Source organism: Manis pentadactyla, chromosome 1 (assembly GCF_030020395.1).
Source record: "Manis pentadactyla isolate mManPen7 chromosome 1, mManPen7.hap1, whole genome shotgun sequence".
Taxonomy (NCBI): Eukaryota; Metazoa; Chordata; class Mammalia; order Pholidota; family Manidae; genus Manis; species Manis pentadactyla.
The window spans coordinates 101,693,245-101,714,325 of NC_080019.1; the positions used below are offsets into that span (position 1 = coordinate 101,693,245).

The window sequence follows — 21,081 nt, forward strand, 5'->3', positions numbered from 1 at the left end:
ACCCCCTCCCACACTGATTTTTTTTTTTTTACCCTTAGACAATATCCTCATTACTCCCTTGAAATTATTTAATCAGTTATCCACTCTTAGGCAGTCACCCTTTTCACTTACAAATGCAAAAGTTTGAGAAATTAGAAAAACCTGTAAGTATAACACTACCATATTAATAACTTTTTAGTCTTTCTGTACATGGATAATGTCTTAAAAATTAGAAGACATGTTGCATAATTTTGTAACTTGGAATTCACTTGACTAAATGTCGTGTGGAAATTTGTATTTTTTTAAATGTAAAAATTCGTTGAAGGCCTAAGTTTTAACAAGTAGAAAAGGTAGAGTGAAAACTAAGTCTCTCTCTTATCCCGAGTAACATTTTTAATGGCTGCAGAATAGTATGTCATGTGGATGTACCATGTATCATTTTCAGCCTATCACTACTTGTGGACATTTGTGAGGGGGCTTGTTGTTTGGATTTTGTTTTGCTGTTGATAAACACTGGTTGAAGTCTTGCAGAAACAATTTTGGATCGGCTGATTTTTTTTTTAAGGGTAAATTTCTTGAATTTCCTTCCTTTCCTACTATCCTGTTATTTCTTCTTCTGACCTTTCCATCATCATTTTCCTACCTGCAAATGCATTTATCATTCAAACCTCAACTTCTATGCCTTTACCTTTACTGACACTTCTTAATGTTACCAGCTATCCACACACAGTCCCTAGTCCTTCCCTGCATTCTCATCTTTTCCAGGTGTCATACCTGAAATGTCATGTTCCAGAGAAATTTTTATGTCTTTCCTTTATGAATGTACCAAATGGTCCCCATTATTTTCAGCTGAACCATGTTTTATATTTTTGAGCCTTGGTGGTTTAATCCGAATGATAAGCCTATAGCTAAAAAGCTTTGAAAATTGCTATATCAAAAGGAGCCCATAAGCATTACTTCCTAATTTCACTGACAAAAAGACAAAAAAAAAAAGGGTGGGAGTGGGCCTGGAATCAGAGTGGACCTGGGTTAATAGCTATCAGTGACTGTTCTGAGGATTACTATCAGTAATAGCATTACTAAATTAGTAAAACAGTATTATTAGTAAATTTTTATTATTTAGTTACTAAATTATATTACTAAATATAATTAGTAATAAATTACTTAAGTTGGTAAAACTAATAGTATTACTAATTTAACCTGCGCTTTGGCTCTAATAAAGTATTTTCTACCTCATTTCGTAAGTTATTAAAACCTGTACTTGTGTAGAAGTTTTGTTAATTTACATATAACATTTTGGTTAGAGATCTGAGAGTTTGGACCATCTGAGTCTCAAAAAATAACCAAAGTTATACATATTAATTTTTGACCAAATTCAGTATTCTTTAACTAGAATGAAATATGTAAATTCCTATTTATGTATTTAATTATTTGGAAAAATGGATTAGCTTAGCTTTTTGAGAATAGAGGTGCTGCTTTTAAGTTTTAAAATAGAGCATTCAAGGTAACATCAAGGTTTTGTCACTTTTCTTTGCAGGGATGGAAAGTGAAGTGAAACAGTGTTTTATCATATATATTTCAGCAGACCTTCTGAAATTTAACTAAAAATATGACTGCTCTTTCTTCAGAGAACTGCTCTTTTCAGTACCAGTTACATCAAACAAACCAGCCCCTAGATGGTAACTGTCTATTATTCTTGATTATACTTGGGAAAATATTATTAAATATCCTCACACTAGGAATGAGAAGAAAAAACAACTATCAAAATTTTATGGAATATTTTTGCATTTCACTAGCATTCATTGATCTTTTACTTTTGGTAAACATTTCCATTATATCCTATTTCAGGGATTTTGTACTTTTAGGCATTAGGTTTACCAAATACCATATCTGCCTATTTACTCAAATTATTTCTTTTACTTATGGCTTTTTGCATTATCCTGTTTTCCTGATAGCTTGTATAGATTATTGCCTGAATTTCTCAAAAACCACCAAGTTTCCATGGAAGTGTCAAAAATTATTTTATTTCTTTACAGTAATTTTAATTTGGATTTCAGTCCTTACTTATGTTTTAGGAGATCCAGCTATCTACCAAAGCCTGAAGGCACAGGAAGTTTATTCTTATCAATGTCCTTTCTACGTTAGCATTCAGAGTTACTGGCTGTCATTTTCCATGGTGATGGTTTTATTTATGGCTTTTATATCCTCTTGGTCAGAAGTTATTGCCTTGGTACAGGCTGTTAGGATAGCTTCCTACATGAATGAGACTATCCTATATTTTCCCTTTTCATCTCACTCTAGTTATACTATGAGCTCTAAAAAAACACTCTTGCCCAAGTTCATTATCTGTTTTCTCGGTACCTGGTCACCATTTGTACTACTTCAAGTAATTATCCTCTTACTTAAAGTACAGATTCCAGCATATATTGAGTTGAACATTCCATGGTTGTACTTTGTCAATAGTTTTCTCGTTGCCACAATGTATTGGTTTAATTGTCAAAAGCTTGACTTAAGAGAGACTGCATTACCTGTGGATCCATTTGTCAACTGGAAATGCTGCTTCATTCCATTTACAATTCCTAATATTGAGCAAATTGAAAAGCCTTTATCAATAATAATTTGTTAATATGTTGTCACATTAAAATTAAAACTTACAACTACAGTAAAAACCATTTTATAATGATTAGTCAGAACATAAAAAGAATGAACTGAAGCTTTCCCCCAACTTTCCTCTCTTTTCAGAATGTGTCTTTTGGGACTATGCTATTGGGTTTGTTTGTTTTTTTAAAACAAAATAATTCCAAGAAAAATGTTTATACCTGTTCAGGAAAAATGTATGTTACATATATTAATACAAAAGTGAAATGAGTTTAACATTTGCTTACTGATGTTTGTGTTGCATACCCTAAAAACTGTGTGCAAACTGTTAGGTACGTCTGAAATTTGCTGCCAACTTATGATAGGAACTTAAACATTTTTATTAAATTCAGAGCAAGAAAATCAGGATCATTTTCTTAAAATGATTTGGTATAAATATTCTTCGATGTAAGGAGAAGATTAGCTCAATTTAAAGTTAGCCAATTTAAAAAAATATTTTTAATGCACATATTCCTGGAATAAAACTTTTGGTTGCTTACTTATGGAATTGGGGGTAGTGACTAAGATCTCTTTCCATGACATACCAGATTCATTTTCAGTTATAACTTACATGTCATATACTTGCATGTCAGATCATAATCACATGGGAAATGTATCACACTCTAAGGTGGGGTTTCTTATCCTCAGCACTGTTGACACTTTGGGTTGGATGTTTCTTTGTTGTTGGGTAAGGCTGTCCTGCATATTGTAGGATGTTTGGCAGCATCCCTGCCCTCTAGCCACTGGATGCCAGTAGCACCTCTCTTTCTCAGTCACAACAATCAAAATGTCTCCATACATTGCCGAACTTCCCCTTCTAGGCACAACTGCCCCGTGTTGAGAACTACTAAAGAAAAGCAATCTAAAAGGCAGAATAATCTGATGTCAAGAAAAGCAATCTAAAAGGCAGAATAATCTGATGTCATTTGGTTAATTAGAGTATGAGAATATTCTAATTAACTGCCTAATCTGTCAGTTTCTAAACTTGGCCCTTCTACACTTCTGTGTTACTTTTCCCCTGAATGTGTTTATTGCTAATTGGCCATAGCATGGGACTGAGCTATTTTAAAATATACTTAGTAAAGTAGCAAAGATTTATACTCTGCGTATTTTAAATCAGGCAAATTTATAAGTATAACAACTATTTCAAACCCTTTGTTAAGCTTTTTGTTTACTTATGAGTATTCTCCTGCCTCATAAGCTTAAAGAAAAAAAGAAATTATTCAAAAGACCAGCCAAATGGAAGAGGCTTTTATTTATAAAGAAATGAACTTACAACTGGTCTACAATATATTATTGTAATATAAACAAATATAAATAAATGATCCTGCAGGCCCACTAACCTTCCATCCAGACCCACACAAAGCAATATTACAACAATATTCTATGTGAAAATGTGCAGGTAACAAAGGTGCAATTACAAGCAAGTTTAAGCAGCAGAGTATAAGGTGCTTTAATTTAACAGTTAATGTTGCCATCAACAAACATTTGAATGCTCAATTTTACTTCACTGAATACAGACACAACAAATATGAAAATCTAAAATTCATACACATGCTACTTGTTAATATGAAAGTGCTTTCTCCTTTAAAAAAAATACACCAAATGGACAATCTTTTTACATAGATCATGGTGTGCTCTTCTAATGCAAAATTAACTTCATTTTAGGTCATACATTTTAAAACTGTAGCTATAGACACCAATCTAGGAACATTTATGCTAAGAGTGCTAAAACTATTTCATTTCCTGTAAGGAGGACTCTAATACTATATCCAATGTAAAGAATACATCTATATATACTCTTAACATTGTTTTTCGTAAAGATTAAAAAAATGTTCTCTCTCCCCTTGGTGATGTTTTGTTCATCCTGGGTGGACCAGCTTTTGAGGTTTTAATAATATGAAAGTCCTATTTTAGAACAATTGGAGGAACCAAAAAGAATTTTTAAAATCCGTCATGTGCTTGAAGCATCAAAAATTTTTGAAGTTTACTATAACAGTTTGCTTTTGTTAAATCAACAACAAAACATTTTTAACAACCAAGAAGACAGAAAGCACTAAGAGGTTTGAAATGCCTGCCTATGTTGTCAGTATCCACCTTACACGCTGCTGTCTACAACTCCAACCTTCTCCACAAGCTCACTCCTTAATATGAGGATAGTTTTTGAGTTTTTTGTCCTACTGAAAAAAAAAAAAAGACCAAGCTTTTGAATGAGGTGATTGGGAATCTAGTTAAACATCCAAAATTATACCATCTTTGCACACTCCATTAGCTTTCTAAAATATAAGAATACTTACACAGAAAATATGTAATAGATATTTTAACAGTATAAAATATTTGAAAAATTAGGAAAATTTAAACATTTTAAAAGTTAAACAAATTAACCAGTACCATAGAAAATTTTTAAAAACCTTGACTTCTGATTACTTGGATGCCAGTGTTCCTATTTTCAAAGTCTGGTATAGATTCTAATCTAACATGGACTTGGACATTTTCCTGCTTTAAAAGGGTGTGACTATTATTTTGTATCTTGATGGAGAATATCAGTATCAAGTGATGTTATGTAAAGCTGGGTCAGTAGGAGGAATTACAGTGTAATTCATAGAATACCCTGTCGGTAAGGGAACTTTTTACCCAATTAATAAATCCCACTCAATGTTTACTCTCCAAATACTTGTCAATTCAAGCATGGAACTGTTTTTCTGCATTTTAAAGGAAACGCTTTTACTATGTAATTAACTTTTGTGTGCTTTCTAAAATAGATACTGTAATAACAAAATTTGTGTAATCTTTCTTGCTTTAAAAACAAAACAAAATAAACCTGTTCAGTGGATCTCCTTTGAGATTTTTCAGTTTCAGAAAGTTACTTCACTGTCAGTACTGGACGTAGAGCTTTGGTACTTAAAAAATAGTTAAGTCAGCACCAACTTTTCTCTATTGTTCTGTCACACACCCTGATTAGCACACCTCTGGAATAGATTTAGTGTCAAAATAATTCTGAGAAATATGGGCTGTCACAACAGTCTCAAAATGTAAATCCTTAATGTTAGGCACCCTTATTTTTTAACCTAATCAGATGTATGGCTGATGTTTAGTATGTGAAGTACGTTTTAGGAATTGTGATGTGATTCATTCAAACCCCTTAGATACCATCTAGTCTAATCCTTTACCCAGTGCTTCAAAAATTCCCACTCACTCCCAGGTTACATTCAGTACAACAATAATTACATCCATGTTTGTTTAAGCTACAATCAAATTTTTGTTTAGGAAGATTTTGATTACTTATTAGTTCAAGTCATGTATATACCACACACACACACACACACACACACACACACACAGTAAGTGTTCAAATGGCTTGCTAAATGAATGGATTAAATATACGAATGACAATGTTTGTATGTGTCATATGTCCAGTGGTTAACTAGCAAGAAGCATTTAGAAAAATGTCCTCATTTGCTTGTCTGTATGTATTTTCTACCTTAATCCTTAAAAAAAGATTCTAGGTGACCCAGGAAATTGATGCTTAATAATGATCTCTTAGCGAAAGTTGTGTGAAATGAACCATTAAACAGGAAAAGAGAATTAAGTGGGAGCAACTTTTAAAGTACATCAGTACTCTAGAATCATAGTATTAGAGCTGGGAGTTATCTTAAAAATGATTTAAACCCAAATCAAAACATTTTTATATAGGGTTCCACACTGTATTTTCTGAAGAGGAAACAGTTTATTAAAAGCTAAGTAACTGCCTGAGGTGTCAAACACAGCTAATTCACCAACGGGAAGTAAAAACCCAGTCTTCTGGACGGTGTTTTATCTTCATTCATCGTATTTAATGATTACATTCATCTATTATTTACTACTGAAGTAGATTTCGTATTCCTAAAACTAAAGAATTACGACTTTTAACACAGTATTCTAAACAAAGATTTTAAGCAATGGACATTTCTGGTTTTCTTGAGGCAAGAGTAAAGATCCTTCTTTCTAAAATGGGTTATTTCACTACCAGCCCCACTCTCTAATAAACACCAACTTCTTCACCTCCATCAATTAAAGCTCCACAAAACATGGATTTAATACTGACAGAATTCCCTAAAGTATAACTGTTTAAGCTAGTAAATGATGGCTACTACCAGTCTTTAAGAAGATAACTGAAGTCAGTTTAAATAGGTGATCTAAAAGAACTTACTCATTAATCCTATATTTAAAACTATGCCACGTTAGCATAACAGTTAAAAATTTATACTAATTTCTTCTTCCCAAATTAAAATTCACTGTTTATTCCTTTTAAATACATTTTAAAACCTTTACACAAGTTTTCTTCCTATGGATTCCTACTGATGCCACCAATATCACTGAGCAATTGTACTTTTCAAAGGCAGTACAAAAAAACCTATTTTCTAATGTACCTCTTCTCCAACATCTGAGATTAAAACTGTCACTGTAACAAATGTTCACAAGCTATAAAGGGGGAAAAAAATGAAACAGTAGTGGAAAACAGTTCCTAAAAGGTTCCATAAACATGGCACTTAAGAGGTGTGTGTTCATGTGTAGAGTAGAACAGAAAGGTTTTCATCAGAGAAACTGGGCTTCACATCTGAAAAGGAAAGAGGGCACTCCCTTTTCATGTATGTGTACTCACATGAAAGTTCAGAAAAAGCCAAACGTTTTCCTCTGGAATAAGATGATAAAAATTCTATTAGTGCTTTATAACTTTCAAAAAAGGCTTTCTCACAGTATTATTTAAAAATAGAAAGTAAATAAGCTCTAAAAAATAGGTAAAACTTTTAAATTTCTAAAAATTTAAGAAGCTTTTCCAAAGAAGGTAATACAATTTTCAACATTTTTTACGGAAGAAATGGCGCGAATTGCTGCAATGAAGGAAACTATATAATGACACATTAACGAACTTCTAACAATACAGGAATCTTTTCCCAAAGAATTTTTTAAAAGATGTATAAGCTCATAAATTGAAATTAAATTTTAGTAAGATTGCATATTTAGTTTTCCTAATACTGTACTTGTGCTTATCTAAGTTGAATCACACTCTTTCAGATGAAATCAAATGCTCTAGACTAAAATATCAATATTGATGAATGTGGATTAAACAGTTCATTTCATGATCCACACACTACTGTGCATCAAAGAAACAGAGGTAGGCTTGTGTTTACTGAAATCTACACTAATAAAGAGAAACGTATAGCTCTTAGTCATCCAATTCCTAGACTGAAACACAACTTACCAAAATGCCTTTCTTTGTAACAATCTATAAGGTTGATTCAACTATGATACCTGAAATGGATTCCCTAATTCTGAAAACGCTATTATAACAATTAACCTTTGAGTTTTTGACATTCCCCAACTATGATAGTTGTCACCTCTTTCAGAAGTCAAAATTCACTAACTTAAGTATTATTAGGACTATTAATATGCTCCTAAGGACTTAATAAAGAATGAAACAATGAGTGTGATTACATACATGTAAATCTTACTGCTGTAACTGGGATCCAACCATTACTACTTATTATTTTGAACTATTGAAAGCTGTATCTATACTACACTCAGTTAACTGTATTATCCTCTTAGGTCTGGAATGCTTTTTCTCCTATTTGTCTCCTCCTCCACTTCCCTATCCTTCCCACTAGAAAACCTTCCGCGTGGCCCAGCTAGTTACATATGTGGTGCAAAAGAAACACTGAACAAATATTGTGCATAAGTGAACCAGTTTCCACTGCTCAAAGCTTTCACTGAAACATGACTGTTAGGTATTAGAAAGTCCTGCCCCAGGTTCCTCCCTAAAATTAAACCCACTACAAAATCCTTTCCAAGGATTTTCAGCAAAGGTCTAAGAAGAAAGTTTTCAAGCAGTTTTCTTCGGGCTGGAGGTGGCTGAGGAGAAGTAAGGGTGAGCGAAACCGGTTTTTAGGTAATGCTCAATGCCAGCTGCCCATGGGCAGCATGTGTTCTTGCCGGTCACTAGGGGGAGAATCTTCAAACCACAAAATATAACCACGTTGTTCTGGTTGGAAATACATCTTTAAAATGTTTAACAGTGTGTCCAGCCAGGGATTTCATCCACTTGATATGGCTGTGAGGACAGCATCATTCACATACATCTATAACAGTTTATTCTGTCCAAAACTGTTGACACACATGTAAACATAACCTAGGACTGTACAATCTATATATGCCTTCCTTCCATACTTGTGCCATGGTGGTACCAAAACCCTGCAAATTCAAATAATGGAATTTTGTAACATTTAATTGAACAAGTCAGTGATATGGGGCACTATGACAGATTTCAGTCTAAGACTGGTATTTTAGGAAATGTCTCTCATTTGACACTGGTATATGAGGATTGGCTATGTCAAAAATCAGTCAAAGGCATGGGCACAATACTTATTTCATACAGTTTTAAGTGCTTCAACACCAGGAAATAAAAATAGGCAGTGAGCCACCTAAAAATTTATTTAAAACTAGGCAGATAAAATATGAATATTAACTTCAAAAGTGCAGAAATCTGTTCAGTGTTGAAATGGGATAGACTAACAAAATGGCAGGTCTCTTGTCTGCATCTCTCCCATTCTCAAGCTCCACTAATGTTTCTTTCCTTCCGTTCTGCCTTCGTTACTCCTAGGTGTCAGCCCTTAAACTAGGACTTTAAAAAAGTCTGCTTAGAGGATGCCAATGCAAATTAAAAGTACCATCATGGAAATAGTTATATGTCACTTAAAAGTGACAAGTTTTAGGACAGCACTCTGTCTCACACTGCTTATATCAAAGCTGCATAGCTGTGTCAGACACATGTCTACACAAGGCTTGATGCAAATCCACATCATGTAAAAAATAATTTTACAAACCAGCTCTCAGTTTGTTTATTTTCTTAGGAACACATGGCTTAAAGCAAATAAAATTTCAAGCTTGTAAGGTTTTTTTTCCCTCAGTGGGAAAAGAGTGCATCAGTTTAAAAAAGTCAGAAAACGCAAACCTAGGTAGCAAAGTCAGAATTTCCTGCGTACCCTTTATGCTTGTCATTCCCTCTCCACAATCAAAAGGCTAAAACAATTAGTAACAGGAAGGAAAATGAAAATAATAGCACTTTCCCCAAAGATATCATACTAAAACTGTGCACAGGAGAGGTGGACACCCAGTGTTATCTATATCCATTATATATAAATGAGGCTTTGAAATTAAGAGTTAAATCTTCTAGAAAGAAACAGCTGCATCAATGGGAAAAACTACCAGTTGAAAGCAAATGAGACATTTCTAAATAAAACTCACTTGAAAAAAAGAAGGTGCAGACTAAAGAATTCTTAACATAATTTTAAGAATAAAGATTATATAAGGTGCCTTCAAATAGAAACCCCTTTTCTTGGATGCTAAATGCCGTGCCAGACACGGGCTTTCAGTTAAGTACATAATGACAGATTTCAGTCTAAGACTGGTATTTTAGTAAATGTCTCTCATTTGACACTGGTATATGAGGATTGGCTATGTCAAAAATCAGTCAAAGGCATGGGCACAATACTTATTTCATACAGTTTTAAGTGCTTCAACACCAGGAAATAAAAATAGGCAGTGAGCCACCTAAAAATTTATTTAAAACTAGGCAGATAAAATATGAATATTAACTTCATATTAGAACAGGGAGTAAATAAAAGGCAAAACTGTAGCACAAAGTTAATACTTCATGGGGTTATGGGAGGTAATCATTATTGCTGGGGAGAGAGGACGTATCCCTAAATAATCAACTATTTGTGGATTATCTATGATAAAGTTTGAATTTCAAAGGAGATTTTTCTTTGTGTCCCTACCCCCCATATGTTGGACCATTTCTTACTGATGTGTAGCCTCTACTGTGTTCTGAAATTGAAAAATGAGGGGGAAAGTCAAGCATATGATAACTCTGTCACAATGATTAGCTGTACTAATAAACAAAAATTGACTACAGAGTACCTACCTTTCCTTGAAACTTTAATTCAATAATTAAAAATGTGAAATAAAGAAATATGTAACATTGACTACAAGCTATTGTAGGTCTGGAACATGAGCCTTACACTGTATTACACATTCTAATCCTACACATAACTATTAGTAAACATCTTTTTTAAAAACATTACTACACAAAAGAATCCCACAAAGCATACATTCAAACAAGCATCTAAAGATTAAAAAAATTACCCGCTGTATTTTTGTATAAAAATAATCAACATTTCTAATGTACACAAAGCTGAAAGATAAATATCTGTGATGTCTTTAATGACATCTTTAGTCTTCTACTAGCTCAACACAATCTTTTTGAAAAGAGCAGTGACAATGACTGAAACCCATGGACTCTTCCCCATTCACTGAACTTCTGGCAAATTTCTCTGTATGTTCCTTCAATTACTAAAACATTTTCATTGTGGTAAAGATAAGATAAAGGAAGATTAAAACAAATTTTTGATGTTCAAGACTACAAAGCTTTCAGGGCTACCACAAAAATTTGTTTTAGTGTCGTAATTCTAACAGAACACTAACTTTTCAGTAAAAAGTTTTGCTTTGAAGTTTTTTTCCCTAAAACAAATACAAATTAGGTTTGATTATCCAAGAAATAACACTTGGTAAGTCCTTTGCAGGAAGCATGCAAGGGTTTAGTCAAGGGAAAAGGAATGTGCATTCTAGCTAGACCCAGCATGTTCAACATCAGAAAAATCCAAAGATCAAATATCTACCTGTTACAAACTATTGCCTTGCCAGCAAAGGCTGTGCACTGGCTCATAAGGTATAATCATATTATGCCTTCATCAGTGCAGAGGAGCAGAAAAATATGAAAGATAATTAATATGAATGAGTACTTTCTGAGAGTCAAATATTGGTACCTAGTCCTTATAGGCCAATTTAATGGATTTTCCCCTCTTTTTCTAGTATGAATGAAACTAGGAAGAATGCTTCAGCAGGACATTAATGCTATCTGAAATACGTCCATTGTATAATGCATCCCTTATTAAGTTCCATCTTTTAAAAATATCTCCTTGGGTGAAAAACAGCAACATTTATCACTCCTACATCAGGGTTTCTTGGCCTTGGCACTACTGACATTTTGGGCCAGATAACTCTTTGCTGTGGAGGGTTGTCCTGTACACTGTAGAAAATTTAGCAACTCCCCTAACCACTACACACTAGACACCAACAGCAACCCTACCCCCAAGCTATGACAGCCAAACTGTCCCTAGATATTGCCAAATGTCCCCTGGGGAGCAAATCTGACTTTAATTTGATAACCACTGCTCTAAAATGTATAAAAAGTAAGAGAAAAACTAACTTTCTCAGTCACACTAAATTCTTGGTCAAGTTTGGAATAGAAACCAACTCTTCTGACTTCAGATCAGTATTATTCATGCTAGAGGACAATCCTTTTTATAGACAGAGCAATTGTCTACAGACAAGTTTTTCAAAAAATGCACATTGATACCTCACATACTATTCTAGCCGCTGGACTCCTTAATTATCTCTCTCATGACACCCTAAGAAAACTTACAGGGTAGAAAAGCGTGTAAGAAAACCGAATTAAATGAGGAAAAATGTAAATCATTAAATTACTTTTAAAAGGATCCTTTATATTAATGATAAACATCACCTTTAAAAAAATTTAGTATAACACATTTCTTTGAAAAATATCGTGGCCCTCTATAACAAGGCTTTCAATGTTACATGTAACCTCTAAAATTAATTTCACCAATGTTGGCTAATTACAAAAATCTATAATGAATTGTTACTCTGTAGAAGAAATGTCAGCGTTTGATGTGGCGATCTCAGTGTGCTTGGGTATCCACCACAATAAGTGATAATATTTGAGGCCAACTTGAGCCTTTACCTTACAAGTTTAAGAGAAAAACTGCTGTTATCTGAAAGCTTCATGATACGGTTACGATTCCTTCAGAGAGTTGATGCGTGCACAGATCTTTAGGGCTGGGCCTAGCTTGATATTCATTGCACTCATAAGATGGTCTTCTTTTAGCAAGAGAAGGGCCTGTCCGTCAATCTCCTGTGCTCTGAACTCATCTGCGATATCCTGGCAGCCTGGAATTTGAGCAGAGGAAGAAAGGTCAAATTCATATGCAACAATGAGATGTTACTCCTAATAGTCAGTGTTATGTTCTCAGGTTTGAGTATCTGAAATATAGGGTGAGAAACAGATGAAATTTATATATGGTAGTCTAGAGTTCACTCCTGAAGAAGAGTGTGTCTCTTGGCATTCTGAAAATAATAATTCAAAATCCAGGCAAACCAGTTTACTTGGAATTCTTGTTCTAAAAATAGTATTAAAGTATGTACAAATTACAAGTCTAGATATAACATACCTTCACAAAAAGGATGATGGTATCACTTTAAAGCATGCCACACATATAACTAGTTCAGATTAACTAGTTAATATACCTCATGAACTTATCTTTGTATAATATATCCTTCATATATATAGGTATAGGGGAATAAAATATATGTTCTGTTATTTAAAAAACAATTTAGGAATATTTTCTGAAGTACCAGAATACTGCTTTCATTATCATTTGTCCCTTATTCTAATTAACAACCTTCAATTGCCAAGCACATCTAAAACATTTTCATTGTTCACTCAGGACAGAACCAATCATCAAGATTGTAGTATCAATCTACTGCAATGCTGCTGAAATGTACTACTGCTCAACTTGTAATATCAACTTCAAATCTTAGTATCTCTGAACTCATTTCCACTTTTGATAAGAAAACATAAATTCTCATTGAAATTATGATCTTGCCAGCTAATCTCTTGCCAAATAACCAATATTTTAAACTCAGTCTAAACCAGATGCTTTAGCTAGCAACAATGCGAGCATCTATTTAAACTCCAAATGTTTTTATTATCTACCAAATTTTGCATAGTTAGGTTACGCAATAAACTTCCCCACTAAGGGTAAAGAAACCAGGAGGGAAAATAATGAATTAAGGAACCAAGAGAGGAAAGAATGTAGTAATGTGGAAGCTTCCTTATGAGACAGCAAAATTATAAAAATGAATTTAAGAATAAAAACTAACAGCTAAAGTCTTTTATTCAAATCAGCATTCTAAGGGAAAACACAGAGAGGGAATGAAAAATGGAAACTGTTACACCTTTGGATACCACAACTTTGCTGGCATGATTATCTTTTCTATTGCAAATGCATCCTCCTCTTGTTTATATAAGGTAATGACATCATTCCTATAACCTCAGCACCAGGGACAAAGAACTGTAGGTGCTAAATACATACATTTTGGGGTAAGAAAAGGACTGAATGAGTGAGGGAACAAACTGAACAATAACAGCAGCTGTCTGTAAGAGTAATACAAACACTTTATTTCTGCATTCAGCTGTGCAGCCACCTTTCCTCTTGGCTCTTTTCCCATCTTCTCTGTTGGTTGTATCTCTTCCTGTTTCCTACATAGCAGCCAGGTTTTCAATTTCTCTATTTTAGCAATTTCTCAGACTTTTAAAACTTGTCATTTCAATAGTACACTAGACAAAAAAATTGTTTTATGGTTTTAACCATTCACCATATAAAAGAAACTATGTAATTAAAATAGGATTACTCACCATAGAAAAGCCCCTTTTCTCTTCCCAGAGGTAGCTCTCAAAACTGGGCAGACAAAACTGACTAATCTTGCATCTAGTTGTGACTTCATCCTTCTTTTTATGAAAGAACTAATGTTCTTCTCTCTTCAGTCTTACTTACAAGAACACAGGAAAGAAAAGAAGAAAGATAGGGTAGGACTTAGATTCAGAAAACAGGAGCACTGAGAAGTAATGAGGACCGTAAGAGCTACATTTGGGAATAGAAATGAGTTCTTCATGAGGAGTAGCATGCCCTTGTTTCTCTGTATTATGAGATCCCTCTTCAAATGTTGTCTTATAGGTGGACAGTAAAGTATCAGTAAAATAATAAAGAACAAAATGTGCTTTGGCAACAGCATGATCGAATAGGAAATCATTATCTTCAGAATTTTACATCACACCTTTCTCAAGCCAACCATAACAAATACTATACACAAGTATAGAAATGAAAAAAATTAAGTGACTTAAAAAAGGAAAACCAAGAAGCAGAAGCAAATACACTTTTAGAAACTCTTTAGAGAAAAATGAATTTAAAAAAGAATTCTAGATGCTAAAGGTATACTGAGCTAAAGTTCTATGAATTTCTGACTTTAGAATCTACTTTTGCAAAACAGTTGGTGCCCCAGGGATGCATACAAAACATCCCAGCTGTATCAACTAGTTGGCTCAGTTGTCTTTGTATCACCAGAAGCAGTTACTGGGTTGGGCATGGACCTCTGCACATGGTCACAGGTCACAAATGAACTTCCTAAGTGTTCAGTTGCTTTTCCAGCTAAACCCAAAGCAAAAATACCCCACCCAAAAAATTACTTCAGTAAGGCTGGAGAAAGGATATCACCTGCCACTAAATACTACAGAATAAATAAGTCCCAATACTATGATGAAGTATTAGTATTATGAGAGCCCTTAGATAATTCCTACTTTATATGCCTACAGAGAAATCAAACATACAACAGATTCACAGGTCACTAAATACAAAATAAACTGATCTTTGCAAAACACAGTTCACTGTATCAAGGAAGAGTTAAATAAGTTAACTGCAGTTAGTTGAAAATAAGAATTATTCCCATGGAGAACTTTTCAATGTACACAAAAATTTAAAACCTAATTTTTCACTCTTGTAACTGATGAGATTTGGGTGTACTGCACCTTAGCTCAAATACACAAGGATGGTTCACAAAATCACATTATACAAAGAGAAAACTCTAGGAGTAAATATAGGTGCCCTGATAAAAGAAGGAAGCCCATCCTCAATTGGAAAGAAAATATGAGACAAAATTTACACGTTTGTTCATTCTATGAGAAAAGCTTGGGAGTATACTACTTGCGGGAAAAAAAACACAAACCAACCCTGAATGAGCTCAAAGAGGCTCACAGGGAAGTTTACAAAGGCTACAAGAACACAGAAAAGTGAAGATATAGGTACTTTTCTGGTATGAAATTCACCTTAACCTACAGGCATTATTCAGAGAAAAACTTTAAGAAAGAAGATATAATTGATCACAGTAAATATGTTTGTTACTTGTCTTGTCAAAGCAGTTTGGAATTACTCCCATTTAATCAATAAAAGAAAAGCAGGGTTACATTAAGCAGACTATTAAACAATATCAAGCAGTTTTTAATTATAAAGCAGTCTCGTTTTAATGATAGGTAATGTTCTCTAACAACTGGCAACGAAACTGTCTTTAACTCAGACAAGCACCTCAAGTTATAAGGAGTAATAACTTTTTAAAACTCAAATGCAGCAAGAATAGTCAAAGGAGTTAACCTTTGTTCTAATAAAGCAGCTAAGAGTGGCCTGATGGCAAATGGATGCTAGGGACAATTAGAAAATCTGCCCTAAAAAAAGCATATGAAGTGATAGAAGAATCAGCAATATTTATTACTTGTTAATTACTTGGCCAACTACTTCCCTCAGGATATAAACCAACCCTCCTTCCCAAAGGAAAGAAGTGTTTTCCCCCAAATGAGAAACCAGACTAACAGCTCACATGCCACATTTGGAAGTCTGAGACTACTTCTGAAGTAGTTGATTCTAAAGTTGACAGAATCAAAGGCCAGCTCTGGAGATTGGTATAGATTAGAGGGCTAATTCTCAAGGTATCTGAACTAGTCTAAAAACAAATTTATTTCATTAACTATTAAAACCACAACCAGTGAAGACTCACCATCCTCTAGTATATCAGTTTTAAAGCAGATCTAAACCTACATGGTCCACACTTAACTCACACCTCAATTTTCTTAGATGTGTGCTTAAAAACATTCCATGAAAAATGTATACCTCTTTGAACAATTTCATCTTTCTTTAAAAGTGACCAAATATAGTTTGAAAAAAAAAATGATTTAGCATTTCTAAAACAAGCAATTGACAAAGTAATTTAATAAAATTTCATAGAGTTCTATATATAAGGCAAAAATGACTTTTTTTTTTTAAAGTAGTAATACTTCTTAACAAAACTTTCTTCACTCACACAGCACATTAGCTATAATTTGCTTCTGAGACAATGGTTACCTTCATAGAGATTAATTAGCAAAAATAGCTGGATTAATTTTAATAAGCCTATAGGCAACTTCAAAGGGGATGTATTTTTCTGGAAAGTTTATGTCAAGAGAAATGGTATGATTCACAGTAAAACCAAAATGGAACAAACATTAAGAAATCTCCTTGTTTTCCATATTCATAAAGTTAAAGTGAGTAAGATTTGCTGATTTAAAAAAATGTGTTGTCTTCACATATGTAACCAGTGTTTGTCTCATCATGAGCAAAGCTGCAGCTGCCTTTAATAGCAAGCCACTTGGAAAAAGTGGATACAAAAGATTGTCAGCACTAAAGAATAAAGATAAAGAACATAAAGACGTAGGTTGATGGAAAGAGTACTAAAATGAGAAAGCAGAAAAACAAGAAAGTTACCCTCAGTACTGGGATGGAATGTAAGTGAATTTTTGTTGTCTGCTTAAAATATCAATTTTCAGAAGTGTTCCTGATGTCTACTTACTGCAAAGAATCAAAGAATGCAGCTTCCTTTAAAAGAACTGGCTTGATTTTTTAAAAAGAAACCAAAATTTTATATTCTAAAAGGTCTTTATTGGCTTTCAAAAATTTTAAAAAAAGTTACTATAGTCTCTCTTATTTTATTTTAAAGGTTAAATTAGGAAATAAGGAGGAAATAGAATAGAAAAATAGAAGAGCAGAAGGAAGTGTCTGACTCAATCTCTCTACTGACCTCTCAAGAGAAATCAGACTGAAGAGAAGAGAGCACCTTTAATATCTTCACCGGTTGAGGTGTCACAGCAGAAGCAGGACTAGTCAGTTTTTATTGACTTGGGGGGGTATGAGAAAATACCCAGTTGTGCTAAGGGAATAAGCAAGAGGAAACAGATCACATTTCAATAGCAAATGCCATTTAATTAATACATATACATAGTACTTCTCTAGCCCTTTTGTGCAATAGGTGTGGATGAATCTAACATCATTCCTGTGTGTGAATGCAGAAGAAAAATTTTCAGGCCAAAGTGATGAATTACAATACCAGGCAAGGAATGGATGAAGGCCCAGACGTCATCAACTGTCCATATAGATGGCTCTGTTTGTGCAACTGGTAGCAGATCAGTGTTCTCAGGCATTTTCCTAATTCTCACATCTCGAAGCTCCCGTTCTCTTTCCCGCTCACTCTGCCTGCGCAGACGTGTTGTCATAGCAGATGGAACAGAATCTTCATGAGAAGCCAAGTCTTCTTCTGCAGATGGATAAGTAATTGGAAGCTGGAAAATGTAGTACAAGTAAAATACAGCATTGCACTTTCCTTGCATTTCTGAAATGGGTATTGTATATTGAAGCAAGGTTTTTACAGACCTGCCTAAGGATATGTTCTCTTGCTGCCCCATCTGGGCCACTTGGACGTCGGCCGCGATGCCCAAGACTTTGATTATCAGGCTTACGATTCCAACGACTAAGTGCAAATTTTTTAGAACAGCTAACATTGTACCTAAGAAATTCAAGAAAAATATTAAATGATACATGGAACACTTCATTTAGTATTTAAATGTGACTTAAAAGTGCAACTGTGAATCAGTAAGTGCCATATACTTAAGGACTGTAATACCTCAGAAAGTAAACTGTAAAGTTCAATGGACTTTTTATGTTAACAGTCAAAAAATGGCCTTTGTATATATGATAATATAGCTCTCAATAAAATACTGGGCACTTATAACAAGGTACTGACATTTTCTCCTAGTAACAGCACGACAGCAGGAACTTTGTGCTAAATACAGAGGACAAACAAGTGTCATAGCAGCAAAATAACTGAAGGTTCCAGGAGTAAAAAAGCTATGAATTAACTATTTAGATATTCATTCAAGCTGATATTTTCCCAACTAATAGTTTCTGAAGAGAGATTAATATAAAGAGGTTAATACAGAAGGGAGGAGGAAATCTCAAATGGCTAGTAAAAGGTTTTTCAAATATTACTGAAATCAGAGAGTGAAAATGTAAAGTTGAGATTTCAATGTTAAACAAGGAATTCAGTTTCACTGTTCAGGAAATTAAAAAATACATAATATTTAAAAATTGGCTCAAAGATTAATTTTATCAAAATAGACTAATACTTTTCAGTATAGTCCTTTATAAGGCATAATGACAGTTTTAGAGAGTCCTATGCCATTTATTGGGTTCCAAGGCCTTAGAACAGGGGGTCGCAGTCTTTTTTAGATTGTAAATATTTTAGGCTTTGTGGACCATACAAGTCTCTGTCACAACTAGGCAACTCTGCAATTGTAACACACAGGGAGCCATAGACAATAATAAATAATAAGCATGGCTGTGTGCCAATAAAATTTTATTTAGTAACACTAAAATCTGAATTTCACATAAATTTCATGTATCATGGAACAAGGTTCTTCTTAAAAGTTTTTTAACCACCTGAAAAATCTGAAAACCATCCTTAGCTTAGGGGCCATACAAAAACAGGTTACAGGAATGACTCAGCCTGGGCAGAGTTTGCCAACCCCTTCCCTAGAACAAAGAGCAAACAGAAATAATCTAAAAAAAACAGTTTCTGAAAAACTATAGAAAACCTAAGAAAAATACATACAGTTCCTCTTTTTTTTTTTCTTTACACATATAAAACTGCCACTGCAATTTCTTATTTTCAAATCTCTTTTGTTCCAAGAAAATTTTTCAGGAAAATGACAAGAGCAGATCCCAATTAACTTCGCTATTGATAACTGTCCTGGGACTATACAGATACTAAAATAAATTTTCCTCACCAATGTTTTACGAAAATAATACAAAGTGGAAATAAGGAAAACTATGAAAATGAATAGGCTATTTTCCCCAAAAAATATAAAAAGAAAAAAAGTGTTCTGATGGCTGTTCAATTTTACCCTAAAACAATTTAACAAGCTCCTGCTGTGTTCACAATTCTCATCTGTGGGCTCAGCCCTGTAGGTTTCTGATTTCCATTCATGTCAGTTAACAAAGCTGCTTTCTGCATTGGACTAAAAATCAGAGAAGCGAGACTAACTTTACACTTCAATTTAGTCCCTAAATATTGATATCTCCAGGACAGACAGCTAGGCAGACATGTTAATAGCAGCAGTTCTTCCCTGATTAATTTATCCTCTCCTTGCTCTCTTGTCTGCATATACTAGGACTCCTACCCACTCTAAAGAGGTTCACCTAAAGGTATAATAATGTGACAAGTCAGCAATAATCTCTGAGAGAACAGTGATGGTAGTGTTAAATGTCCTCAAATATTTCTAAATAGTCAAGACATTTAAAATATTCTGAAAGGTAGTCCTTTTTTCCATCAGTTTTTAATCACTTAAAATTAGAGAGCCACTATTCTTTTTTGTAGGATATGCAAACTGGAAAGCTCCTAAATTAAAACAAGAGTTACATACTTTGATTAGGGCTATCAATAACAATATAAAGAATATATGAGTAACAGATTGACAACTGAGAAACCACTGAACCCATTTTGGGAGTAAAATACTTCTATTATTTAAGTTTTACTAAGTATATTTTAGTGGCACCACACTAAAAAATATGTTCAAATAAGAAATTCCCTAGATGTATACAATTAAGATCTTAAATTCTTTGAGGAAATAATCACTTTTTAGAAAAGAGAACGTATTTCAAAATAATCAACCTGTGCATACATCACCTCTAGTGGTAAATGCCTGTATTAGGATTTATTATCAGTATGAGGGCTCTTTTTAATGTAATCTAAATTACGACAAGATCAGTATTTCCTTTGTTATTAATACTATTTACCTATAATACTATTGAAAATACAGATTCAGAAAAGACAGGTATTTCACTGTCTGATAATGTAACAATGTGGAGAACTTACACTACAGAGATCCCATTTAGAAACTTAAAAACAAATAGGATAAGTCAAAACAAATGAAAACATTTAAAACAAAATAAATCCAGGTATTTCAATACTGGTAAAACAATCAGGTGATAAACTACTGTTGTGATACCGTGTAAGAACTGATGGACAATGACTGCAATGGGGTATGGGGGGGTCTCGATAATATGGGTGAATGTAGTAACCACATTGTTTTTCATGTGAAACCTTCATAAGAATGTGTATCAATAATACCTTAATAAGAAATAAAGAAAGAAAAAGAAAGAACGAACTAGTAGTCTATTCACAGGAAGGGTTTTCCCGGTGACATTCTCTTCACCAGGAGACTGCTACTTCAGTATTGGATTATGCTATAAAATTCACTGTTTTCACAGAGCAAAATTTAATAACTAAATACCAGCTCCAGATAATACTTATTTGATATTATTTCTATATTATACTTGTTTTTTGGTTTTTTTACACACTGTTGTTGGTTTGTGCTTT

General features: G+C 33.7%; 2 protein-coding genes across 12 annotated transcripts in view; one reads left to right on the top strand and one right to left on the bottom strand.

Annotated features, from left to right (window-relative positions):
* The window catches only part of GPR160 (G protein-coupled receptor 160), a 47,888-nt gene extending 29,446 nt beyond the window's left edge, over positions 1 to 18,442 (top strand). The window contains exons 4-6 of one of the 5 annotated variants that reach the window (XR_008996947.1): positions 1,517 to 1,658; positions 13,697 to 13,819; positions 17,717 to 18,442. Coding sequence is in view for 2 of the 5 variants with exons in the window: in XM_057499910.1 (XP_057355893.1) it covers positions 1,589 to 2,605 (1,017 nt within the window). In the remaining 3 variants the exon portion in view is untranslated. Of the gene's footprint in view, positions 1 to 1,514; positions 5,450 to 13,696; positions 13,820 to 17,716 lie in introns of those variants that run through there. The other 4 variants (XR_008996951.1, XM_057499914.1, XM_057499910.1 and 1 more) reach the window with 4 other exon arrangements.
* PHC3 (polyhomeotic homolog 3) overlaps positions 4,653 to 21,081 on the bottom strand; it is a 94,815-nt gene continuing 78,386 nt past the window's right edge. For all 7 annotated transcript variants that reach the window (XM_036898366.2, XM_036898364.2, XM_057499905.1 and 4 more), the window contains 3 exons: positions 18,078 to 18,210; positions 17,755 to 17,986; positions 4,653 to 12,678 (listed from right to left, as the gene is read on the bottom strand). In XM_036898366.2, the coding sequence (XP_036754261.2) occupies positions 12,524 to 12,678; positions 17,755 to 17,986; positions 18,078 to 18,210 (520 nt within the window). In that variant the 3' untranslated portion in view covers positions 4,653 to 12,523. The remainder of the gene's footprint in view (positions 12,679 to 17,754; positions 17,987 to 18,077; positions 18,211 to 21,081) is intronic.